General features: G+C 40.0%; 1 protein-coding gene across 1 annotated transcript; it reads left to right on the plus strand.

Annotated features, from left to right (window-relative positions):
- The first annotated feature begins 5,542 nt into the window (after positions 1-5,542).
- Positions 5,543-8,656, plus strand: slitrk5b (SLIT and NTRK-like family, member 5b). Its single transcript, XM_076103391.1, has 2 exons — positions 5,543-5,565; positions 5,994-8,656. Exon 2 carries the CDS (start codon positions 6,053-6,055, stop codon positions 8,654-8,656), a length of 2,604 nt encoding a protein of 867 aa, XP_075959506.1. The 5' UTR covers positions 5,543-5,565; positions 5,994-6,052.
- Positions 8,657-13,617: the final 4,961 nt, after the last annotated feature.

The raw sequence follows: 13,617 nt of genomic DNA on the forward strand, positions 1-13,617 counted from the left end.
TTGACCTATAGTGAACATGTCAAGACTTTCTCTTGGTCCCATCAGACATAAGCAGGAACTGTGAAGATAGCCCTCTGGTTCCCACAACCAGAACGTGTAGAATGTGTATTTTCAAGGGGTGGCTTACAGTGTTTTGGATATTATTTTTCATCCATGTGAGGCAACATTTTATCCTTCCGAAAACACTTCAACTTTAATTAATCCGTGTTATGTGTTTTTCTCCACAACCAAATCAACTTTTAACTGCTCTTTTGCTTCAACATGTGTTTGACAGAAAGAAATGAAATACACAGAATTTATTATCAAATTAAGAGAGAGTATTTGCCCCGAGCTGTGCAACTAGTGTATGACACTCTAAAAAGAAACTACAATGCGCTACAGTTGAACAATCAGGCCATTAACGAAAAATTGTCACGCTGAGCTGTAAATCAGAGCATCGAGATTTGCACAAGGCCTTTAATTAGGTGACAGTGTTTGGCGCTGGTCCATCCTCACTGAATTAGTGAATCTGTGAGCTTTTGTTTGACATATACTCAGATCAAATTAGTTTAGAATTAAGTCCACCTGCGAATCATTACATTTTGCCACATCCTACTCATAGCAAGGAATAACAAAGGACGGAGTACTGGAGGTTAACTAGACAAATGTCTTTCCTAAATCAGCAGTGACACCTTGAGGTTTGAGCTAAAATTACATATAATGTTTTAGATTGCTTAATTTGTTTCCGGTTAAATTAAAGAAAATTGCCCAATCATATAATTCTAACAACAACAGTTAGTGAAACTGTAAAAAAAAAGAAAATAATATGAATGAAAAAGATGCAAAGAAACAACAACAGATCAGTCATTTGATATGTTTTTTTGTTCAAATACATTCTATGTTTCACGAAAATGTTCTGTTGGAGTTGGAGTGAAGCACTCTCTAAATGGAAGAAACTGCAAGCAATTTCACTCTAGTTACTTCTTACTGTAAACAGTCAAACCCAAGGATACCAAATAGCTTTTCCACTTTCACCACGACTGTTGGTAATAATTGTTTCCTGGTTCTTGTTGACCACTACTCACCTCTTCAACAGACAGCTCTCATATTCTTCAGGCCACACCTCAACTGTTCACAAGGTTAAGCCAGTTAAAAGACATCCGGTTTTTCTTTTGTCAATTTCTAATCCTGCGAGTGCAATTTCTTTTGACCTGACCTGTGATAAACACGTTGCTTTTTCTCTCGTTATTCTCTTTCCAACCGACTATGAAGCGATACAGCTTCAGAATAGGCTGACTTGTCATTGCAAACTATAATATAGACAAATCAGTCATTTCAGTTCAGTGATTTAACAAAGATGTATGATGTCGTGATGTTTTCAATGCAGGGGGGATAATGAGAATAACTGTGTCCACCAGTATTGCTGCTCATACATCAGGACACTTTAGAATGATTTCGTCATTAACCAGCAGCTACTCTCAGCTACAATCCTCACCTTGTCTCTTATGTCCTTTTCTGATTTTGTATTTCTTAAATTTGACCAACAGGTGGTGCCACAGTATTTTGCATAAAAACAAAGACTCTGATTCAGTTTCTTTTTCTGAGCAGTTATGCCCACGCTCAGGTTCATGGACCACCAGCTGTCCTTAAAACATTTCCAAGAGGTCTTAGTCAAAATGTTGGAGAGCTACAGGTTATTAACTGTAAATAATGAAAGACTTAAGCATTTCCACTCACATCCTGAACAGGCAGTAAAACATAAAATGTCTTAGGGCGTCCATCGGGCATCCACAGTCAGATGAGTATCTATTGATGGGCCCTTGATATAAAAATGTTATGATCTTGAGTCAGCAAAATTATGGCTACTATGAAATAAGAAAAACGTTATAGTACCCACAAGGGAACGTTTAAGTGCCACAGCAGCAGGGCAGTATACTAAAAAGCTGAGAAATATTATAGGTTATAAAACATATATGCTAATATACAAATACAACTACTACACAAATACAACTGAATTATTTTATTATATTAAGGTGATGAAATGTAATCAAGTTGCACTTGTCCTTTGTCGTGAAGTTTATCTGCATCTACTTATACTACATTAATAATCTCTCAACGGGCTTTAGGCTAACAGCAACACTTTCTGACTCAGCTCTCTTAGAGGACAAGGAAACACCCGTACACAAAATTTGTGATTTGGTAAAAATAATAGACCGCAGGAGCACGAATTCAAAGAGAGGTCATTCCCCTTAGCTGAGTGTGTAGGAGCTGTAGTGGGGAAATGGCAATTACAAAAAAAACACCGGGAAGTCCTCGAAAGGTCAAATGTGCGCTCTTCACAAAGTGTGTGAAAAATAAATAGAGGGCACTGAATTCAATAGGAAAAAGTGTTTATGGATAAAATACTACTTTAGATAAACAACATGAAACTAGTAGAATTTGAATGAAAATGTGCATTTGAATGAGAACAAGGTGTAAAAGTAAAAGCTGAATTTATGTTCGACCAGATATGATGAAAATACTTAAAAAACATTCAGGTTAATAGCGTTTTTTAAGGTCTGTTGAGGATAGTGGAGATTGCAGAGCCTCGTGGCAGCAGAGATGAAAAACATGTTGTAGTGTGCCTTTATTTATAGAGCTGCTTGCCAGAGGGGGGTGGGAAGTGTCATCCATGATGGCTGATAATGTGGCCATCATCTTTTTCTCCCCCACCTCCTCGAGGGAGACCAGGGATACTCTGGGATCATGTTCTCAGACTTCCTGCTGTTAGACTTATTGTAACCAAAGATGTTTTTCATGCTCCTATAAACTCGCTCACATTATTCTGCTGCAGTCTGTCCTCAGTCTTCCTCCTGTAACAGTTTCTGCCCTCCCTGATCTTCCTCTTCTGCTTTTTCTGTACCCACCTCTGTTCTTCTTTGTCCCTGACATAAAAGAGCTCTGTCATTCAGTAGAGGCTTTAGTTCAGGGGGGACCCATAACTTGTTGGAAAAACACTGCACCTCCCGATGGACACATTGTTTTCAAAGATTACGCAAAGAGTGTGTCAGGGAGTCTGCAATGTCCTCGCCTTGCAACCAGCTCTTCCAAGTCACTTCCTTTGAAGCGGCCTCTCGTAGCCTCATCTGGCCAACTCCTCGCTGTCTTCGTGGTCACAGGTTGTTTCAATACCAGGGACTTCTATCCTACATTTTTAAATGCAAGTGCAATTAATGGTGATTAAAATAGTATTTTCTTTCTTTTTCCAAATTGCTTAAATTTAATTTAGACCACTTGTGCAAATATTCACAGGACCAAAAGCTTTAGAGTGTCCTCTGTGGAGACTAAAACTCAGATAATACTATGACAATACCAGGAAATAAAATCCTTGCATAATGTGTTGACACAATACTCTTAAAAAGCTCTGTGTTGTCTAGTTGTGTTGCAGTGTAACATCACTTCTGATGCATCAAAGGCTTCTGAGAGCCCTGACAGTAATGTTGCTGGGAGACGAAAGCAGACAAGTTCACTGGGATGCCGCGTGTTTTTCTATACTCCAGCTGGACACAGATGACAAAGTGCGACGCACCATCTGTAAGGAACATACATCACAGGCGCTACCCATCTTCCCCTGTGCCACAGTTCCAACTCCATTTGTGTAATTCTGACCTTGGAGCACATAATTGTTAGTCATCATCATTTTCTTCCAGTCATTTGTGATGCTGATTTCTTTTTGTGCGCCTGTGCATGTGTGTGTGTGTGGCTAAGCGTGTGTCTGAAGAGTAGCTGTCTTCTGCTCCCAGTCGGTGAAGATTACGTTCAGCGTTGTGGAAGACTTGGAGAGATGAGGCTCATATCATGCATCGCCTGTGTGTGCCTCACGTTCCTGCTGAACACTGTAACCATGGATGAACAACAGCGATTATCAAACTGCAGAGAGATACAAAATGTGAAGGTCCTCAAAATGCAAAGACACAAAATCCACAATTGAAAGAATATTTCATTAAAATAAAAGAATAAAAAACTGACTTCTCCAATTCAAATATTTGTGATGACAGCTATTTTGCTCCAGCTGCACAATTTGCTTATCATATTGCAACAAACATAAATGCTAATTTATGCAGAAATAGTGGAGTAATGCTGGGGGTTCAGCTAATGCTGATGGTCTAGCCCAATGCGCAGCGTAAACCTCTAAGGGCCAACCAAAAACAACAGGCACAAATGAATTGCATGCAGGCTGAATACAGCCTTCATACTCTTTAGTATGAGCCACAGGCAGTGTCCCTGATGTGCCTGCTCTCCTCCCATGTGAGCACGAGCCAAGTGGGGAGGATGATGATGGATATAGCTCCACGAGGACACAGCAATATACAAAACAATTCTTGACATGTTTCCACATGAGTGCTACCGCATCAGGTTGAGACGGACATGACAGGTCTTTTCTCTACCTTGTGCTCTATCACTAAACAGACGCAAAAATTCCTATATGCAACATGTGCCACCAGTTCGGATGCTGCTACATCTGATAAATGAAAATGAGAGAATTACACACACACACACACACATTTACGATATATGCCTATATGCCAGATGCCAGTTGAAAACAAACTAAAGGTTTGACTCATAATTTACTATTTAATTTTAATAAACCAACAGGCAAATATTGCACCATTTCAAGAGTATTACTTCTAATTTGCAAGCGTTCTGATAGCAGGGGAAGGGGTGGCGGGAGGTTATCAATACACATCCTACCGTGACAAAGCCTTCATGTGTTTATGCATTAGGCAGTGATGACATTATTATTAAGGCTGTTCTGCACCGACAATAAGAGCTAAAATGGGATCCGTGTGACAGCACCTGCCCTCTGACTGGCAGAAGTGATATGGGCACCTGCAGGGCACCTTAAGCACTGTGACTGTGGTGAGATTTCCAAAAATAGCAGCTGGGACGTAAATAAACTGATCTGCCAGTGGAAATATGGGGGCCTAATCAATTCCTTTAAATAAAGAACAATATCTTCTTTGTTTTTCACCACCAGGCGTCCTAACATTACATGATTGACAGATTATGAACAACTGATGCAATTTGACAATCTGGTGACAGTTTGGTTTCCAGGATGAATAACCGTTTAAACCGCGCGTGCCCCGGTAAATTATTGATATTTTTTGGGACATCTTTTCTGTAGGTAGGTCAACATCTTTTGGGGTGATATATCTCGATGCTCCACTGAGCTGATTCTTTGTGCTTGAAATGACTTGACATCCTCCCGACCACAGAGTCAGCGCGCGTGCTTGCGTGCGTGAGCGTCCACGGAGAGAGAGAGAGAGAGAGAGAGAGAGAGAGAGCGAGAGGGAGAGAGAGTGAAAGAGGGCGAATAAGCAACTTTGTTACCGAGCATCGCTGTGTCTCCTCCGGCACCGCGTGGTAAGAGAGAAGCATTTGGCAGTTATGGTCGATCAGCGTTTCTTTCATCCTCCCCGGTGCATTTGAGGCGACGAACGCACTCGCACTGATTAGATCCCGTTTCCTCTTTCGTTTTGACGGATTAAAAATAAAAGACGCGCTGAAATACCCAAACGAGCCTACATCTTCATCAGCGTGCGTGAGGTATGTATTTCCATCAGGATTTAGGACAGAAATTATGCTGGTTTTATTGTGTCTAACAAGGCGTGCACTATGATGCAGAATCTCAGCTAACCTTTAATTTACATGTCTTTAAATTCAAACCAGCATTTAATTGCATGTTGATAATAAGCAAATGCGATGCGGCTTCCCCTCACAGCGGATTTAGACCATTGTTTTGCGCTCTTCTCTTGCTTTGACCTTGCTTCTTTGTTATTTACATAGCTTGAAGGAGTTGCTTTCTATCCTGCTTTGTTTGAGCCATTTTAAAATCAGCAGCCACAAAGATAGAAGTTACCCCTGGGTAACAGCAAATGAACCTTTGACTCATGCAGGCTACAGCTTGTTGTGTGGAAGTTGCTTTCATTGCAGTCTGCCTGTTTTACATCACCATGTATATGTCTTTTATTTCTAGATGACATTGAAGATACCTTAGCGGGACTGTGAGCTCGGCCAACATTTTTGCAGGAAAATGCATCTTTGGATTTCATATGTTTTGCTAAGTGCAATAACAGTAATAACTGTTGAGATGTTGGGCAGTTATGGAGAAATATGCCAAAGACTGTGTGCCTGTGAGGAGAGAGAAGGGATACTCACAGTGAGCTGTGAAAACAGAGGAGTTGTAAGTCTCTCAGACATAAGTCCAGTGTACTTCTCCCAGTATCATCTGCTGCTTACAGGGAATCTTTTGAAAAAGCTATCTGCCAATGATTTTCTTGAGTACAAAGGACTTACAATATTACACCTGGGAAATAATGACATATCTGAGGTTGAAGCAGGAGCTTTTAATGGACTTCAGGGATTAAAACGATTGCATCTCAACAATAACAAAATTGATGTCTTGAAGGAAGAGTTATTCTTTGGCCTTGAAAGTCTGGAATATCTACAATTTGATTATAATTATATAACTCATGTGGCCCCTAATGCCTTGAGCAGACTTCAAAATCTGGAGGTCCTGATTCTCAATGACAACTTAATATCTAGTCTGCCGGTGAGCATTTTCCAGTATGTACCATTGACTCATCTGGATTTAAGGGGGAATCAGCTCAAAGTGCTTCCCTACTCAGGTCTGCTGGAGCACATGAACAGTGTGGTGGAGTTACAGCTGGAGGAGAACCCTTGGAACTGTTCGTGTGAGCTGATTGCGCTTAAAACCTGGCTCGAGAGCATATCATACGCGGCTTTAGTCGGCGATGTTGTATGCGAGTTCCCTTTCCGGCTTCATGGGAGAGATCTTGATGAGGTTTCAAAACAGGAGTTGTGCCCAAGGAGAGCCATTGCTGAATATGAGATGCCACCCCTGCCACATTTGAGCACCGATGCATACCATAGGACCATGCCAGCTCTTGTCACAGCCTCCTTCACCTCATCTGGGATCGCTCGGTCCTCATCAAGACCCACTAAGGGACCTCGCCAGTCAGGCAAATTGAAATCAAGGCCCACTCCTCGCACCCCATCGAATAAACCACAAAATTATGGGCAAATTATTTCATCTCAAACCAAGTTCCCCGTGCCTTTAGATTGCCCAACTGCCTGCACCTGCAACCTTCAAATTTCAGACCTCGGCCTGAATGTGAACTGCCAGGAGCGAAAGATTGAACATATCTCTGACTTAAATCCCAAACCTTACAATCCCAAAAAGATGTATCTAACAGGGAATTATATCCCAGTGGTGCGTCGATCCGATTTTATCGAAGCGACTGGGTTGGATTTGCTTCATCTCGGTAACAATCGAGTATCTCGCATACATGACCGAGCTTTTGGCGATTTGACACATCTAAGGAGACTATACCTTAATGGGAATTTGATTGACCATCTAACAGCTGACATGTTTTATGGACTGGAGACTCTACAGTTCTTATATTTAGAATACAACATCATTAAAGAGGTCGGCTCTGACACCTTTCAGCACGTACCCAAACTTCAGCTTCTTTTTCTGAACAATAACCTCTTGAAAACTTTACCCGCGGGAACATTTAACAGCCTGACATTAGCCAGGCTAAATCTTCGCAACAACCATTTGCGATATCTTCCGGTCAGCGGCGTGCTAGATCACCTTACAGCACTGGTGCAAGTCGATTTGTTTGAGAATCCCTGGGATTGCTCTTGTAGCATACTGGAGTTAAAGATGTGGCTGGAGCAGCTTAGCACAGGCACAGTTGTAAATAATGTCATTTGTGGTTCACCCAAAAAGCTTGCTGGGGAGGATATGAGATACATTAAGACGACTAATTTTTGCCCTAATAACTCTGATATCCTTGCCTCCATCATCCCACCCTCTGAAGAGTCTTTCCCTGGCAGCACTATCACCATAGAAACATCCTTGGACTCTGACGCACAATACAGCGCCATTCCTCTATCTGTGATGATTCTTGCCCTTCTCCTCATCTTCATTGTGTCTGTGTTTGTGGCTGCAGGATTGTTCGTGGTAATGAAAAAGCGACATCAAAAGTATCAAAACGAGCATAATAACTCCATGAATGCTTGCATTAGCTCTCTCAACGTGGAATATGGCCTTTACAAAAAGGGTTCCAATCCCAAAGTCAGAACATCTGCTGGACATGTGTACGAGTACATCCCACCTCCCACAGACACAGCATGCAGAACCACTGCCCAAACCCCGACGGACAGCAAATCAGTGGATGGATTTAGAGACTTTGACGAGTTGAGCGGCGCTTTTCTGGGTAACTCGGATGAAGAGGCAGCCAGAAATGTTATAAGCTCGGAATACAGTGTCACCACTCCAGAGCCTCTTAACAAGCCCTCCACCCCTCACCAAGATGACCAGTGTTACTATAGAGAGGTACTCGAGCCCGACAAGCACACATGCTACAGCAATACGTTACCATGCAGGCATGCGGCGCATTCATCAACTCAGTATGCCTCAGACTTCGATGCCAGGCATCAATACATGCACCCAGATAGAATACAACAGACAATCCTCTATTGTGCATCACCAAGTACTGCATATGTGGAGCCCAACAGGAGTGAGTACTGGGAACTAAAAGCAAAGCTTCATATTGATCCCGATTACCTTGAGGTTCTTGAAAAACGAACAACATTTACACAGTTTTAAGAGACTTGACCCGTGGACGGTCAAAGTGGATCCATTGATGCGATGTATTCGTTTTTATCAGGAATCAGACCATGTTTAGAAAAACAGGCAGCACTATTTTATCACCTTTATTAGTACAATGGATTGTGAGCTACAGTATGCATTTCTGGGAATCATGTGTCACAGGATTGACTAATAAAAGGGAGCGCTACTCGTTTTAAAGTAGCACTTATCCCTTTACCCCATGGTGTCTAACAGTTTGGTTTAAATTTGTTACTATGACCAAGCAACCAGTAATTTGGGGCTCTCATGACTCATCCCTACATAAAATACATCCTGGAGCTGTTTCATTGACAAATATGTGAGACTGAGTTTAGACTCTCAAATTAGCTGCATTTCATGAGTGTTAATGTGTGCAGATGATATGTTGTTATCCCCAAATAAACCAGGTTTTTGTCTCAATTATATGCATAGCTCCCAGTTCTGTCAAAGTTATTCAAGACGAAACTCACACATGAGATTAAATCAAATTCATGCTGTAAGTAGATTCATGTGTTCATTTGACCTGCGTTCAGGTGTTGACAATAGTCACAAGAGTTAGGAAATTGTGCTCCTGTGAAAAATGAAGTTCGACACGGAGGCAGTTTTTCCTCCAGTATGCACGGCTCTGGGATAATAATATTAAATGCATGAGATCATAAACCAAATTCCAATGTAATATCTCAAATTACAGATTATGAGGCCAGTGAATCTGTGCTTTCTTGTTTGCAGATTTGGGAGGAGTATAATTAATATATCCTAAAAATATACTGAACAGATGTAATCGGTGGTATTCCCTCAGAGCCTCCCCAGCTCTAAACCAACTGCATTTGTTTATTATGTGTGACATGTTGCAATTGTATTGAGTTAAATATCAATGTATTGTAACTTCACTCAGAAACATTGTAACTAAAAGATTATAGTCACAGCGGTATTCAGATGAATTGTAACTGAAAGCTCTAAAGGTCTTTATCATATTTCACAAAATATGCATTTACATATACATACAGCTTGAAAACACACTTGGTAAAAATTGATTGAGTTTCTAAATTTATTTGTACCAGAATTAAAGCCCTTCACACAAAAAGCAGCTCGTAATATATCCAAAGTTTGACACTCAGGAGTACGTCAAAGCACATTCCTGTGTTTTACCCTTACAACCTTTTTTCTTTATTATGTGTCTGCGTACATAAAAAAAGTGTCTTCCAGTTGCAATGCATTTGAGTAGATTTGCAATACAGTTAGAGTCTAATATATCTCCACAAACTTCTATTTGACATTCAGATGAATTTCAGTCACATCTGTCGGCCTCGGGCCCGTATAAAACATATTTTAAATGACTGCATATTTTTATACAAACAAATATGTCTTTTCATTCTTTTTTTCTTTTCTTAAAAATGCACTATTGACTTCTACAGGTCACCAATGATGTCACTTTCTGAAATGCACAATATGGTAACACGTGCAAAATAGCCATAGAAGTAGGATTGATAACTGTATACATAAAAGTACCACATGTTAAAAAGTCTTGCGCTATGCATAGATGTAGAGAATACGTAGACAATCTGTATAAAATGCCAACAGCTCATCCTCTCAGCCACCAGCCAACACTCATAAATGTGATATTTAATAATATTATCACATCCCATAAATGTTTATTTAAAATTGAAAACTCATGCATATTCAAAGGGTACTCTTGTACCACTTTTCGGATAATTCATTTTTTATAAAACTTTATTTATCTTTAAGGTGCTTTAGGGGAATACTGATAGGACTTTTGTGTATTACTTCACAAAGAAAAACACCCACTCATGATTTGGCATTGTTTGTTTTCATCTGTTTGGTGAAGGGTCGCATACAATCTGGCGATTTGACTGCCAAAGCAGTCTCCTTTACTCTCTTTTTAAGGAGAGGATTGATGGAAAGTGCAACAAATGTGTGTAACGAATGCGTAAAGGTTTGCAGGAGCTTTATAGATAGAAAAGCACAAAGGAATCTAAGCACATCATCCAGTCATTATGCAGTCGAACTAATTTCTGGGTCAATAGTATAAGCCCAGAAATCTGGCTTTCCCTGAGAGTTTATTACACAGAGTAAATGCACATCATAAGCAGTATTATGCACTGGACCTGTCATCTTAACTCAGCTAATTAGAGGATATGGTGTATCTGGACCCTGTCGGCATGTCACCATGCATTACACTGCAGCATTAGTCATGCTGTTTATCAAGTATACAGTCTTGGTTGGTTGCCTTTCACTTCTTCAGAATCTTTTTGTGATTATTTTGTCACTTGACCTGTGTCTGCTCTTTGGAAATGCATCAGAACCAATGACATGGAATCTACACAGTGCTGCATGATGTAAACCTGCACAGGGTTGTACTTTGTTACATGTAGGATTTGTTTTTATTAATATATTGCTGTGAAGTTTTGTGGTGAAAACACTGTAAACCTGCACAGACAGATCAACACATGTTTGTATTGTGAGCAGTGGCCGCCATTCAGTTCGTTGTTTCAGTTCTCAAAATAATAGTTATTTTTTGAATGTGTAGTAGATTTTGACAGAAATATTGGAGGAAAATCCACAAAACACTTTAAACATTTTATTTGTCATTTTAGTTTCTTTCAATTTGTGAGAATCTTGCAAAAACAAATGTGTAACGGAACACTGTATATAACAGACATTTGTAATATGTTTTGCTCTTTCTGCTTTTTGTAATCAATGACCAAATGCCGATATTTGTCACATGTGAAACTACAAATACTGATAACGCAAAAATATGTTAAATTGAAATGTGACTGTCCTGTGTACGTATGCAAACGTTATATTTGCAAAGAAGAAGAGATCCATTTAGTGTCTTATTCTTATTCAGAAATGTTATGTTTGCTTCTCTTTGTTTTGTTTTCATGAAATTGTGTTTTTTTTATGTCAACCTCTGATTTGTAAATAGAACACTTCATCAGCATTTCCATGCAAACTTGCATTGACTCTGAAAAGCAAAAACCTGGTCTCTTATTGCAGACACACAGTACAACTAGGAATACGTGGGGTAAATATATCTACAATGTGCTGTGTCTTTAGTTGTTAGCTGATGAATAAAAGATTTGCATTCATTTGGTATGCCCTTGTTTCTGTGTTCCCTTCACGTTCTCAACCATGGTGTGTGAAGTAAATGTCATAGTGCACAGGGAGGACCGTTTTTGAAAATGCTGCACAAAACCCCATTGGTATTTTTTGAAACATTACTAAAATTACAATATCCAATTCAAATGTTCAGATCAAGCCATTGTAATAGTTTCAACTAGGCAAACGGGAAATAAAGAAACGGGCTGTGTTGCATAATGAACATTGAGATGGCATAGTTAGTACTGTGTGGCGCCTCAGTACCACCCAAAGACATTTTGACTAACAACTCAAATGATCAATTCTCTCATGTATAAATGAAATGATTATCTGATGCCTAAAGCGTCACAACAGCTGCACAAATAGTAGCAGAACAGGCCTAGGGCTCTATTACAACATTGACTTTTACCAAATATGAGTTTCTTCTACACTACTGAATTAAAAATGTTTGTTCTTGAGCATCTCATGGCAACAGAGGATGTATTTGTTGTGTCAATTGTGAATAAAGTAAATAAGTGACCTTACTGTAACTGTGCATCATGAACACATCTGTGTGCACGTGCACGCAGACACTTGCAGAGAAACTATATCCTTTGCAGACATAACAGTATCCATGGAAACATCCAATTACCTGACACAGAAAAACAATTTGATGTACTACACTGACAACTGTCAACTAATTTGTAACTCAGCCCTGATATTTATGCTATTACTCTTTGTTGCATGTCTTTGAATTGTACACATTGAAAGACTAAAGCTGGCATGAAATACATTGCCCTGCGTTGCATTTTGGTGTGACTGGCAGGATCTGTCAGAAAAAAATGACCATATTAATAAGACAACAAACCAGGCTGGATCACCTTTTGACTCGGTGTTTGTCAGATTGATGGTGTTATGTTGCTTAGCTGCTTGAAGACCCCAATCCAGCTAGGGAGAGGGAAATTAGGGCAGATCTACATTATGTAAGCTTGAAGAGATGTGTCAGGCAGTGTGAAGACAGCATATGACTGTAAGCATTCACCAAAGGAAGAGCCTTTACTATAGCTTAAACCAGGCGAGCAAACACAGTAGAAATACCACTGACTCAAGACCTCCTTGATATGTCTCTATTTCATTCATAGCGGAATCTCACATCTGGCAACATATGTATGTCTTCCAGTTGTTAGTCTCAGACTGTGTTTCTGTCCCTGGAGCTTCTTTAGTCTTCTGTTTCCATGTGTGGCAATGCTCCGTCTCTCTCTCTCTCACTGTGCATGTGTGTTTGAAGGTGTGTGTGTGTGTGTGTGTGCATAACTTATTGACTCAGAGTGTATTCATGCTTGCCTCAAGGACTTCAGCCAACCAATGTGGCAATACCTTTTTCCTCTTTTTTCGTCTTCAAGGTTTTTGTTTCAAAATCCCTCATACAACTCTCCAGCAAAGTAAAGGGCTTGAGCAATAATTTATGAATTACAGTTTGAACATAAACTGACATTTATCAGTGTCCAGTGTGCTTGTTCATACCGTATGTCAGGGTAAGGTCCATCGTGTTAGATTGATTTGAAGATAAATTCCATGCTGTTGAGTTTAGAGCGGTATTTACAAAACCCAGGGAGGGGGATTTGGATTCGGGATGTGCGAAACTTTCCTAGTATATTCTCAACAACTGGAAACAGTATGTGTGAGACACAGTAATATTTATGAGGGCTTATCCAGGCTTATGACTGCCAACATGAGAAAAGTGACAAAATCCCTCTTCATCCTCCCATTTATGGTACTATACACTAAACATGAGAATGATATTTCACACCAAGAGAAAAAGGAAATCTTTGGCGCAAGGT

Source organism: Anarhichas minor, unplaced genomic scaffold (genome assembly GCF_050575085.1).
Source record: "Anarhichas minor isolate MPS153535 unplaced genomic scaffold, ASM5057508v1 ptg000004l, whole genome shotgun sequence".
NCBI classification, from domain to species: Eukaryota; Metazoa; Chordata; class Actinopteri; order Perciformes; family Anarhichadidae; genus Anarhichas; species Anarhichas minor.